The following is a 13,523-nucleotide window of genomic DNA, read 5'->3' as shown; positions in this document are numbered from 1 at the left end:
TATCACCTGCTAAGACTGTGATCATGGCTGTATATTTCACAGACAGCACATGTCCCCTAAGGACAGGGCCCTGTGGACACTGGTCAGGCAAAAAAACTGACCTTCTCCTTGCCAGCCCTCCAAACCCACACCCCACCTCCTGCCCTCCCCGACCACCAAGCTCCCAGCTCTGGTCTCACAGGTGCCACACCATGTGCAGCTTCCGGACATCTGAATTACAAGCCCACAGTGCCCTGTGCCCCGTTTCTCAGGGGCTCAAGTCCACTCCATGTTCAGCAAATGTTCACGGGGTTCAGAGCCAATAAGTTAATGAGGGCCTTCTAGAGAGGGGATGTCTTTCCCTAAAGAAGCATCTGCGAACACAGTCCCTCTCGCCCGACTGGTGTGGCTCAGTAGCTGAGCGTCGACCTATGAATCCGGAAATGAAGGATCAATTCCCCATCAGGGCACGTGCCCAGGTTGCAGGCTAGATCCCCAGTGTGGGACATGCAGGGGGCAGCCGGCCAATGATTCTTTCTCACCATTGATGTTTCTATCTCTCTTTCTCCCTTCCTCTCTGGAGTCAATAAAAACATATTTTTAAAACAAAAATAAACACAGTCTCTCTCACAAGTCCACAATGACAGATTCCAAGTTCCGGTAGGCTGAATGCAGTGCACCTTGTTCAACTGTGAGCCACTTCCTGAGGGCAAACTCTCCATCGTGGGGTAAAGACCTCCCAGGTGGCCTCCCGCTTGCCAGCTGTTGCCAGCTGTGAGGTCACAGGGCGTGAGCTTCAGCAGCTGGCTGGAGAAGGTGGTGGAAACCTTTTGGGTGGCATGTGGTATCTCACTTTTTTCCAGAACCTGGCCTTTGCACATGGTGACTCTGCTGTGAAGTCCCCGCTCCACTGGACAGACCCATGCTTCTGTCTGAGATACTGGATCGACTCTGGCATGGATGCATAGCTCTGGATTTTCTCCACCTCAATCAGAATGACCTTCATCCCATCCTGGATGAGAGCATTGTAGATTGCAATTTGTTCTTCTGACATGTTCTTTAATAGGTCAAAGCCCAGCAGTTCAGGAGCTAAGATGATGATCAGTCGCCTGCACAGCTTAATGTTTTCATCGATGGCATTGGCCACAGCTGCACACAGAGAAAAGGAAGCAGAAGACCTCATGAGTAAAGCAGCCTGGATCTTAATGCTCTTGAGAGCCTTAGAAATGGACCCTAAGAATGAACATTAAAATAGACATGACTTAGCAATGGATTAACGAGAGTTGTCTTTTGACATGCATCACCCTCTCTGTGAAAACTTCCTCACTGTCCCTGAAACACTGGTCCTTTACACACTTGAACCACGTGTTTTGATAGTAGTTGTTGGTATGTCCCTTTCCTCAGTTCACACAGGCATGACTGCTCAGAGCAGGATCTGATCATGCCTAGTTTTGCCAGACTTAGCTGAAGGTCTGGTATAAGATGATGAATATATTTTTAAAAAATAAATATATTTTAAAAGAATAAGAAGTTAGCTCAAATGTAATTTTAATCTTTATTCGTGTTTTCCTCTTATGCGTTATAGCTATTTAAATGACCAGGATCTATATGCCCTGATGGTTTCTGGTGGCAGGGAGGGGAGAATTCCTGAAATAAGTTGGTCTTTTTCAGAATAAAGACCAAGTTTTATATCATCCTTATTCTTAGAATATATGAATAGATAACAACCTCCCCAAAAGCAGACATTTTATTTTTGGTTAGTTTTAACATTTCTAGAGCCTAGAACACTACCTGGCAGATAGCAAGTTCTCAATAAATATTTGTTGAATAAGTGAATGAATGAAGATTGATCGGCTTATGAAATGAGAGCTCTCCCACATGTTTATCATAAGCACTGGACTGAATTTTCATTTCCTCATAGAGGGTGATTTCAGAACATGGAAAGTTCTGGGCGGAGATATAGCTGTGGTCGCTCTGCGGGTATAAGTAGCCTATAAATCCAAAGTAGTTAGAAACCTTTTAAAGCAGCCCAGAATAAGCCACTACTGAATGCAATAAAGTAGTAATCTTGATTTCCTGGTGACTAGAAAATGGGACTTATTTCCAATTTCAGCCACTGACTTTATAGCCATCAAAGGGGGATCTTTGTCCACTGAGTGTCTAATCAGTACTGCTTAAGTTTAAACTCATTTAATTCTCTCAACCAAGTCAGGGAAGTATTCTTATCCCCATTTGACAGATGAGCCAACTGAGGTTCAGAGATGTCATCTACACAGCTCAAAGCTATACTGCTATTAAATGAGAGAAGTAAATACGTATTCTATTTAGGTAGGGGAGGGTTAGGGGTTGAGGGTTAGAAAATCAACTTTAAACATGAGCTTATTTACATGTTCAAACTGAAAAAATACTCAGCAGTTAGTCTCAAGGACATCAGGGCAAGCGACTACTTTCTGTCTCTGTGCCACCCACCACCTGTGCACATGGGTGGTTTAGCCATATCCTTGCTCAGTGTGAGAGTCACGGTGTTTCAACCAGGGTCTCTGTTATCCTGTTGCAGGAATGAGATGAACGGGAGAAGAGAGTTGGGTTCTAAGCTCCCAGCTCAGGGTTGAGAGCTGGGAGGTAGAAGACTACCTGTGGTTTGGTGGGGAAGGCAAGCAGAGTCCCTACTGTTTGTAAAGTAAAAAAAGGGAAAGTTTCCTTTAATTTTTTTATTCATTTGTTGTTTTTCTACCTCAGTTAACACATACCTTGTCCAGGAAATTCATCCCTGCCAAATATAAATAGCTTATATCCACACTGCCTCTCCAGCACCTCGGGCAGCGCTCTCAGAACCAGCGTGTCCACATGAGAGCTCTGGCAGTCATGGGGAGGCTTGGGGTACAAGACGTACGCATCATACAGCTTCCCGTCTGAAAGAGAAATGTGGCGAGCTCATGGAATGATTCCTACCAAGTCCCTCCTACATGATCAAGGTGGAAGTCGGAGTTGCTACCATGTTGTCCTCTTTGCTCAGGTCTGATGGCTTCAGAGTGCCCAGCTGGCAGACTTGGTGCCAAGCATTGCTGCTCTCAGCATCTCATTCCTTTAACACTTAAATATCTCACTTCACTGGCTTCTTGCTTGCATGGTGTCTTAGAAGTTGAGCATAATTTATATCTTTGTTTCTCTATGGTTAAGGTGACTTTTTGCCTCTGGCTTCTTTTGGGATATTTTTCCTTATCTTTGATTTTCTGTAGTTTGAAAATAATGTGCCTAGGTGTATGTGAGGTTTTTTTGTGGGTTTTTAAAAATATTTATCACACCCAGTGTTCTCTGAGCTTCCTGGACTTGTGGTTTAGTGTCTAACATTAATTTGGGGAAATTCTCAGTTGTTCCTGTTTCAAACATATCTGTTCCTTTCTTTCTTTCTTCTCCTTCTGGGATTCCCATTAGACTTTACCCATTCTGTGGTTGTACCACAGTCATTTTATGTTTAGTTTAGCTTTGTTTTGTTCTACAGTCTTTGTTCTTTTTACTTTTCAGTTTGGGGGGTTTCTACTTAGTTATCCTCAAGCTCAGAGACTCTTTGCTGGGCCATGGCCTATCTAACAAGCCCATCAGAGGCAGCCTTCATTTTTGTTATACTACCCGTGTGGTGGTGCAGCTGAAAAGGAGAACTGGAAGCAAGACTCTCCATCAATATCACTGTCGATGGGTCCTGTGCAAGAGAGTGCCATCCTAACTGCACCAGGTGAAGTGGGCCAAATCCTCACAATTTAGCCCCACTGGTGAATCCCATCATTCATTCATTGAAACTGCACACTACTCTACAAGGAAACCAAACAGCAGACTCTAGAAATTGGCTGTGCCATGCTAAGAACTCAAACACCATAGCACGTCACCATGTCAGAGTAAGCCAGTATGTACTGACCAGCCACAGGCCACTGCCACTGTGCTCACAGTGTACAGATGAACAAGACCCAGATCTAATCAGAAGGCCATTCATAAATGTAGAAATAAACAGCATGCAGCTCTGTAAGTTAGCAAATGGCTGAGTGAACAGAAGAGACCCAGCAGTTCCTCTTAAAGGGCTAAGTACACGAAGTTACACAGTTCCACTTCTCCTGAGCACCAGCTCTGGGTGGCAGCTTTGGGGGATCCAGGGACATATGGGGAGCTACTGGATTATCTGGCATCGGGGCAGGAACTCGGGGGTGGCTTTCTTGCAGACAGGGGTGCTCATAGGTGTCTTTGTCCCCCATCCCAGAGCTGACTGGCAGCCATATCTGAGTTTCCATCAGCATGGCCCACACTGTTCGCCCCAACGTGGTGATTCCCTGAGACCCTGCCTCATCCAACTTGCAAGCCTACCCAAGCTGTTCGCAGAGGCTTTTCCATATGAATGGCCTGTCCTGGCTCAGGCTTTAGACTTTGCTAAATTTTATCAAACAAGCAGAAGGTGGCATCAGCATGCCCCAATAAAAGGCCCCAGACTATCAATAAAAGGCCCAAGACTTGGCACTAGCACCAGCCTGCCTTGCTTCACAGCTTTGCCTTGCCTGGGCACTTCCAAGCCCAATACAAGTAGCAGCCATCTGCAGATCTCTCTGTAGCTCCTGATGGGTGGCCCCAGGCAGTGGCTAAATTTGTACCTCCCAGGAGGCCCTAGAGCCAGTGCACCCAGTGGGCAGCTTCAGACCACACTAGATTACAACTGTACACATCCACAAGCAACACACTCAAGGAGAAGACTCAGTGAGCACCAAAGCCCCACTGAAGCAAGTCCTGCTCCAGAAGGGTATCTCCTGCACAGCAGCTCTCCCACTGTAGTCACAGCTGGTCCTCACAGTCAATTGGCCTGGAAGTCAAGTCCTCCCAGAGATGACAATAGCAATCAAAGCTCAACTACAACAAGACTGTGTTCACAGCTCACACAGGGGCACACCTAGAGTGCCCAGATCTGGTGACTGGGGAGGCTGAGCCACTGGGCCCTACAGGACACCTACTACACAAGGCCACTCTACCAATTCCAGGACACATAGCAGCTCTACCTAATACATAGAAACAAACACAGGGAAGCAAACACAGGGAAACAAAATGAGGAGACAAATAAACATGTCACAAATGAAAGAACAGAAGAAATCTCCAAAAAAATAAGTAAATGAAGTAAAAGCAAGCAAATTACTAGATACAGAATTCAAAAACATGGTTATAAGGTTACTCAAGGACATTCATGAGAGCTTCAAGGGACTTAGTGAGACTTTCAAGAATCTTAGTGAGAATTTCAGACATGAAAAAGAACCAGTCAGAAATTAAGCATACACTAACTAAAATAAAGAATAATTTACAGGGACTCAACAGTAGAGTACAGGATTCTGAGAATCAAATCAATAATTTGGAATATGAGGAAGCAAAAAAACAACCAATCAAAACAGCAAAAAGAAAAAGAATCCAAAAATATGAAGATAGTGTAAGGAGCCTCTGGGACAACTTCAAGTGTGCTAACATTTGATTATGGGGGTGCCAGAAAGAGAAGAGAGAGAGCAAGATATTGAAAACCTATTTGAAGTAATAATGACGGAAAACTCCCTCTACTGGTGAAAAATAGACTTGCAAGACCAGGAAGCATAGAGAATCCCAAATAAGAGGAACCCAAAAAGGACCACACCAAGACACATCATAACTAAAATGCCAAGGGTTAAAGACAAAGAGAGAATCTTAAAAGCAGCAAGAGAAAAGCAGTTAGTTAACTGCAAGGGAGAGCCCATATGACTATCAACTGATTTCTCAATAGAAACTGCAAGCCAGAAGGGAGTGGCAAGAAATATTCAAAGTGATGAATAGCAAGGACCTACAACCAAGATTACTATACCCAGCAAAGCTATCATTTAGAATTGAGGGTCAGATAAAGACCCTCACAGACAAGAAAAAGCTAAAGAAGTTCATCACCACCAAACCAGTATTACATGAAATGTTGAGGGGTATATATATATATATACACACACACATACATACACTAGAGGCCCAGTGCATGAATTCGTGCATGGGTAGAGTCCAGCAGGCCTGGCCCCAATTGGGGTGGATCAGGGCCCAGCCTGTTGGGAGGAGGAGATGGCGGGAGGTTGGCCGGCTGGCCCACCCCATCAGGGCCAGGTAGGCTGCGGGGAGGGGCTGTGGGTGATTGGCTGGTGGGCCCCACCCCCAATTGAGGTGGAGGGGCCGATTTGGGGTGGGGTCACTGTGGGAAGAGGCTGTGGGAGGTTGGCTGGCCAGCCCCACCCCTGATTGGTGTGGGGGGGGCGCTGATCAGGGACAGAGCTGGCTGGGGGGAGGGGCTGCAGGCCAATCAGGGTGGTGGGGGCTGATCGGGGGTGGGGCCGGCTGTGGGTAGGGGCTTTAGGCAGTGGGCCTACCGGCCCAGCCCCGCCCAACCCCTTCCCCCTCCCCCTCCCACCCCCCACCCCGCAATGGGGTAGCAGGGCTGATTGGGGACCAGTGGCCTGGGGGAGGGGCCATAGGTGGTTGGCCAGCTGGCCCTGCCCCTGATTGGAGTGGGGGTGCCGATTGGGGGTGAAGCTGGCTGGGGGGGAGGGGCCACAGGCAGTTGGCCAGCTGGCCCCAACCCCTATTGGGGTAAGAGGGAGTTTCAGGGGCGGGGCTGCCCAGGGGGAGGGGCTGTGGGCCAATGGGGTGGTGGGGGCCCATCGGGGGTGGGTCTGGCAGGCCAACCTCCTTGCAGCCCCTCCCCCCAGCCAGCCCCACCCTCTATTGGGGTGGAGGGGTGATCAGGGGTGGGCCGGCTGTGGGGAGAGGCTGTAGGCCGATTGGGGTGGTGGGGACCCAGGGGGCAGGGCCAGCAGGGGCAGGGGCTGCAGAAGGTTGGCCGGCCAGCCCTGCCCCCTATTGGGGTGGGGGGGGGCAACCAGGGGTGGAGTTGGCCAGGGTAGGGGCTGTGGGCCAATCGGGGTGGTAGGGGCCCATCAGGGGCGGGGCTGTCCAGGGGGAGGGGCTGCAGGAGGTTGGCCAGCCGGCCCCACCCTCCACATCCCCACCCCCATCGGGCCAGTTCACTGGCAGCAGTGGGCGTCATAGTGACCAGTCGTTCCCATCTTAACTGCGTCCTGGTCACTGGCTTTTTATATATAGAGATTTTTTTATTGATTTCAGAGAGGAAGGAAGAGGGAGAGAGAGATAGGAACATCAATGATGACTGCCTCCTGCACACCCCCTACTGGGGGTTGAGCCTGCAACCCAGGCATGTGCCCTTGACTGGAATCAAACCCGGGACCTTTCAGTCCGCAGGCTGATGCTCTATCCACTGAGGCAAACCAGGTAGGGCTGAGGGGCATTGAAGAAAGAAAAAGAAGAAGGAGAAGAGGAGGAGGAAGAAGAGGAGGAGGAGGAGGAGGAGGAGGAGGAGGAGGAGGAGGAGGAGGAGACAGGGAAGAAGGAGGAGAAAAAGGAGAAAAAGAAAAAATCATTAACAACAAAATGGCAATAAATACATATCTATCAATAATTAAATCTAAAAAATAGAACCAGAGGCATGGAAACATAGAACAGACTGATGAATCTTAGAGGGAAGCGGAGAGGGGTGCGGGAAGAGATTAGCCAAAGATCTTATATGCATATATGCATTATCTATGGACACAGACAATAAGATGGTGAGGCCTGGGCTGGGACAGGAACCAGGTAGAGAGGGGTAATGGAGGGAAAGGGGGACATCTGTAATACTCTCAACAATAAAGAATTAAAATAAAATAAAAAGAAAACAGTAAAAAAAAAAAAAAATGTTTCTTGCAAAATTGTCCCAAAAAAGGCCATGTGCTCTCAGGAGCGACTGAAAGGTTTCCGTGAATAGCACACGAGGAAGTACATAATCGTGTCTGCTTCTAACACAAGCTCACCTTTAAAACCTGCCCAAGCCCTGACCTGTTTGGCTCAGTGGATAGAGCGTCGGCCTGCGGACTGAAAGGTCCCAGGTTCGATTCCGGTCAAGAGCATGTACCTTGGTTGTGGGCACATCCCCAGAAGGGGGTGTGCAGGAGGCAGCTGATAGATGTTTCTCTCTCATCGATGTTTCTAACTCTCTATCCCTCTCCCTTCCTCTCTGTAAAAAAATCAATAAAATATATTTAAAATAAATAAATAAATAAAGCCTGCCCAAGATTTGTCAGAACTGTACCCTGGCTTGATTTTGCCATTTTCCCTTTGTTTCCCTGTGTTCACTGTACCTACTTGGGTTCTGGTTTTACTTGTTCTGTTTACGGGAACTTTCTCACACATACACATCCCTTAAGGTTTGTGGGTCGGTCTGCGTGCTTTGTACACAGGCACCCCTGGCAGGAGGGTTTGTAAAGCGCCTCCTGTGACTGAATGGAGAATAGACAGAACCCCTGGGCTTTAGCCAGGCCTACAGACGGGAACCCACTTACAAAACCGTAATTATACACAAGTCACTACGAGTCACGCATAAAGCCTGACTAATCCCTGGGATAGACACTGGATCCTAAGAAGGGCAGCTTCTCTCTCCTCATTGCATTTGCCATCCATTACTTCACAGGCTCCCAGACAACCAGGCTGTCCTCCAGGAAGGAGGGCTGCAGGAGCTCGGACTCTTCGCACCGCCACCGGCTGGCTGTCCAGGCCAGCACTCCACAGGGGCTTACCCGAGAGCACGCAGAGCTGAGCTGTGGAGAACTTAGTCACAAATTGCCCTAGACTTTTATGGATTAAAAAAAAGAGGAAGAGGACCACTGGCTGACTGTGGGTTCCCATCTCCCAACCCTCAGCCCCAGGGCGGGGCTCGGAGCCTCTCCTCCGCTCATCTCAGCTCGGGGCAGGGTGTCAGCTGCTTCCTTCGCCTCCTGCTAAGCTGGGCCTCACTAACCGGGACTCACCACCCTCCTTACTTAGCTCCTGGAGCTGCAGAGTCGGGGAGTGACAGAGTTCTGGGAACACGGCTGAGCTGCCAGTCCGGGACCGACAGCAGCGAACCGGGCACAGCTGTACCGGGAAGGACAGTGGGGCTCTCACGCTGGCCGGGAGCCACAGCCGGGATTCTGCAATGCAATTTGTCATCATGAAAACATTGGTTTCTTTTTGTTGCTCAAGGGCTGCCACGTTTGAATTCTAAAATTTCATGTAGAATAAAGTCCAAGTTAGGACATGTAACCCGGGCATGTGGGCAGCTCTGTCCATGTTATTCTCCATGCAAAGCAGGCACTTAGAGTAAACGATGCCGTCTCCGAACAGGGACTCGAAGATGTGTTCCACACCTGCTTTCCTGCGCCCCTGCTCTTGTGAGCATTGCGAGGGTCTGGACTGGAAAGACTTAAACCCGTGTATCTTCATACACGTTAGCTGCACATGGGTCTTGCAGTCTTCTAGTAATCTTTCCACCCAGTCAGGGGACCTGAAGCAGATTTATTACTTTACTCAAGGCCAGAATAGGTCACATCCATTCTGAGACAGGTGTGCAGGGTGCGGCAAAGTAGGTTTACAGTTATTTGTAAGGAAAATAATACAATGCTATTTAATAAAGAGGGATATGCTAATTGGCTGTCACACCCTCACAAATATGGCAGCACCCACAGCCAATAAAGAGGGAATACGCTAATTGACTGCCCCACCCTCAAAGATGGCAGCGCCCAGTCCCCTCAGCCCTGCCGGGGCGGCAGGCATGCGGCAAGGGGGCGGGCCCGGCTGTGCTGTGTGCCTGCCTCTGGAGTACCCTAGTCCCCTCAGCCCCCCAGCCGCCCAGGGCCGCCCGAGGCTCAGGTAACCAGGGCCAGCCGAGGCTTGTGCTGCCGGCAGTGGCAGCAGCAGAGGTGTGATGGGGGTTGCCTTCCCCTGATTGCCGGGTCACCTCCTGCCCCTGAGGGCTCCCGGACTGTGAGAGGGCCAGGCTGGGCTGAGGGACCCCCCCCCCCCCCAGTGCATGAATTTTCATATACCGGGCCTCTGGTAATTAATAAATGTTAATACAAGAATAAGCTGTGTTTTGTGTACTCACAGCTGTAGACCTACTTTTGCTGCACACTGTATATCACAGTTAAAACCACTGGTGGGGACGCTGGCTCCTCGGTTTCAGGGTCGCACTGAGGGTTTCCGTGCTGAATAGCACCGCAGGGCCCAGATCCAGCCACCCAACTGAAACCTCCAGGCAGAGCAGCCCGGCAGCTGGCCTTGACCTTCAGCCAACAGGAGAGCCCACCTGCGCCCAGGTGCCTGCCCAGTGCCTTTCTGGACTTCAATTCAGTTGCTCCTGTAGAATTCTGTGAGACAGGTCTGATCTGTTCCTTCCTGCCCTCCCTCCCGCCTTCCTTCCTTTTTCTCATTCCGGAACTAAGAAAGAGAAAACATAAAATACTTTCCAGGCTCACACAGGGAGTGAATGGAGAACTAAATTCAAACTCACTCTGTCTCTCCTCACACTGGAGCGTTGGCGACTTAGATTTTCCAGGCACCAAGTACCCGGCCTGCACCACAGGCAGCAGGACATCCCCCAGCACCCATCCTGCCACGCTACCGTCCTGCCCCACACCCGTCCTGCCCACGCACCCGTCCTGCCCCGCACCCATCCTGCCCACGCACCCGTCCTGCCCCGCACCCGTCCTGCCCACGCACCCATCCTGCCACGCTACCGTCCTGCCCCACACCCGTCCTGCCCACGCTCCCGTCCTGCCCACGCTCCCGTCCTGCCCCGCACCCATCCTGCCCACGCTCCCGTCCTGCCCACGCTCCCGTCCTGCCACGCACCCGTCCTGCCCACGCTCCCGTCCTGCCCACGCTCCCGTCCTGCCACGCACCCGTCCTGCCCACGCTCCCGTCCTGCCCACGCTCCCGTCCTGCCACGCACCCATCCTGCCCACGCACCCGTCCTGCCCACGCTCCCGTCCTGCCACGCACCCATCCTGCCCACGCACCCGTCCTGCCCACGCTCCCGTCCTGCCACGCACCCGTCCTGCCCACGCTCCCGTCCTGCCCACGCACCCGTCCTGCCCACGCTCCCGTCCTGCCCCCGCTCCCGTCCTGCCCACGCACCCGTCCTGCCCCACACCCGTCCTGCCCACGCACCCACTGTGCTGAGGGCGGTTCCTGGGTGAAGAGCACTTTGCTCCAGGAGCAAGTTCCTGCTTTTGCTAACACCAGTGGATGTGAGATCCCTTCTAAAGGCTTTGCCAGGGGACCTGGGGAATTTGCCCCCTGGATCTCTGCGGCCTCAGGCGGGTGTGGCCGACAGTGCTAGCGCGGAAAGGCGCTTCTGGGCATGAAAGTCCGGGGAGGGGCCTGCCTCCGAATGTGCCAACGACATCAGAGGCAGCCAGCAAAGCATGACCAAGTGTTTTCGCAGTGGCCACAGGAGTGGGCGAATACCGAGACGAGGCCCTCGCAGGCCCCCCGCACTTACCTGCTGTGGTCCCGGTAGAGTGGAAGGCACTTCGATACCAAAGCGCAATGTCGATCCTAAACCTGCTGGACACGCACAGGACGAGCGCAGCCGCGCCCACGACGGCCAGCAGCCCGCCCATCAGGTAAGCTCGCCCGTCCGGCGCTGAGAGGAGAGCAGAGGAACAACAGGCCCGTCAGTCCTGCTCTCTGCAGACCCCACCGCACAGGTGGCCACGGGCGTGCATCCAGGTCAGTGAGGGAGAGCGTCCTCCCCTCCCCCCTTAAGTCACAGGCCCCAGAGTAGAGGGCTCGGGCTGACCCTGAGCCCCAGGGGGGCGGTGCTGCGGCCGCTGCATGAGTCCGCCACCCCCCCATGAAGATGCCCCCCTGAGGACTCACCGCCCCCAGGAGGACGCTCTCCCCAGCATGAGGACACCGCACCGCATGAAGATGCTCCCCTGAGGACGCACCGCCCCCAGGAGGACGCTCTCCTCTGCCATGAGGACGCACCGCCCCCCCCCATGAAGATGCCCCCCTGAGGACGCACCGCCCCCCCCATGAAGATGCCCCCATGAGGACGCACCGCCCCCAGGAGGACGCCGCCCCGCATCCCCGCATGGCTGGCCCACTGTCCGCCTCCAGATGGGAAGCGCGCACAGTGTTGGAAAGCCCCCCAGCTGGCGCTGCCACACGTTCTTGATTGTAATGTTGCTACAACTGCTACTCAAAACTGAGCAGCAGGACTCATGCCATAAACACAGAGCCCTCAGTTGCCTCCGAAGCCATCTCTTTTGGCTCCACAAGCCTGGCCCGGAGCCAGTGCCCCCCTCCCCCGTCAGCCTCCGGGGGTCAGCGCCCCAGCCTCCGGGGGGGCCAGTGCCCACCCCAACCCGCCCCAGCCTCCGGGGGTCAGCGCCCCAGAGGGCGGGCGTGCTGTGCTGCGGAGAGCTCCCCGCGGAGCAATTATGGGAAACGTGGGCAGCACCGGACGGATGGAGGAGCAGAGCCGTCCCCTGGAAGCCGTGGGCTCAGAAACACGCTCCGCCCGGTCTCTGACAAGAGGAACGGCCGCGTCCTTCCTCACCACAAGCCAAGCCTGTGCTGCCCAGGGAGGCGGCTCCCAGGACAGAGTAAGACAAAGGGAAGGAGGGAGGGAGAGAAATCCTCCTCATTCTGGGAACCCACCCACAGCCACCTCCTCCACGGGCCCTTCTCCAGCCTCCGGTCCCCAAAGAAGGATGTGAGGGAGGGAGGAGTTTGCTTTTCTGAATTTCCAGAGCACTTTCCCTTTAAACAGGCTTATCACAATCAGCCCGAGGCCATGCCAGCTGCCAGCACTCGGAGGCCAAGGACCTGCCCAGTGCGAGGCCAGGCAGGCGGCATCCGGAAATAGTCTGTCACCACCAGGGCGACCCACTAACTCCGCCCGAGCCCGGCCCGCGGGGTGGCTGGTGCCCAGCTGAGCCTGACCACGTCTTTGAGCCTCTACTTCCTCGTCTTCGATGCTGCTGCCTTCCTCCCATCCTCTGCGTCTTTGCCCTTTCCCAGCTCTCCGGACGCCGAGGCCCCCCTCCCTTCGGAAGGCTCTGTTCTGGGAACCCTGACTGCATGGTCATGGGGCCCACGCGGCTGCCGCCAGCCTTAAGCTGAGATGGCAGGTGAGAGTACGTGATTAAAGAAATCCACAGAAGGGCGCACCCAATCCAAACAACTTCCTAGTGACCCAGCTTCAAATTCAATTGGGATGTGTCTTCAACAAAAATAAGGAAGTCAAATGGAGAAGCTGCAGCCTTACCTCTGGCCCCAAACAAACCCACAAGAGGCTTGGGTTTAAGAGGTAATATTCTAAAAACTCAGGGAGAACAAAACGAAATGCACGTGTCCAGAAAGACACTGCACGTGAGATGTGAATATGGACAGGAACAAAGATGGATGTGGTGAGCACAGATTTCTCAGCTTGCCTACAGCAAAGATGACAGATTTCCCTCTTTCCTCCTGCATGACTGGCAGGTGCTCACTGATCACAGCATGGTTCCTCTGAGCCTGGACTTTGCCTCAGGACCCTTCTGCACACAGTGCTTCCAGGTGGCCGTGTGTGCACGTCAGCGCTGGCGTGAACGTCTACGCTGGAGGAGATGCCACGATGGCTGCAGAGCAGCTGGAGTTCC

General features: G+C 52.6%; 1 protein-coding gene across 1 annotated transcript in view; it reads right to left on the bottom strand.

Moving 5' to 3' along the window:
• Positions 1–645: 645 nt before the first annotated feature.
• The window catches only part of IL1RL2 (interleukin 1 receptor like 2), a 52,273-nt gene continuing 39,395 nt past the window's right edge, over positions 646–13,523 (bottom strand). Inside the window, exons 9-11 of the mRNA XM_079792898.1 lie at positions 11,375–11,518; positions 2,730–2,891; positions 646–1,128 (exon numbers count right to left, since the gene is read on the bottom strand). Of these exons, the coding sequence (XP_079649024.1) occupies positions 776–1,128; positions 2,730–2,891; positions 11,375–11,518 (659 nt within the window). The 3' untranslated portion in view covers positions 646–775. The remainder of the gene's footprint in view (positions 1,129–2,729; positions 2,892–11,374; positions 11,519–13,523) is intronic.

The sequence above is a fragment of the Cnephaeus nilssonii genome, assembly GCF_951640355.1.
Source record: "Cnephaeus nilssonii genome assembly, chromosome: 15".
Lineage (NCBI taxonomy): Eukaryota > Metazoa > Chordata > Mammalia > Chiroptera > Vespertilionidae > Cnephaeus > Cnephaeus nilssonii.
Note: the sequence above shows the minus strand (reverse complement) of the source record. Positions and strands in the feature narration are given on the sequence as shown.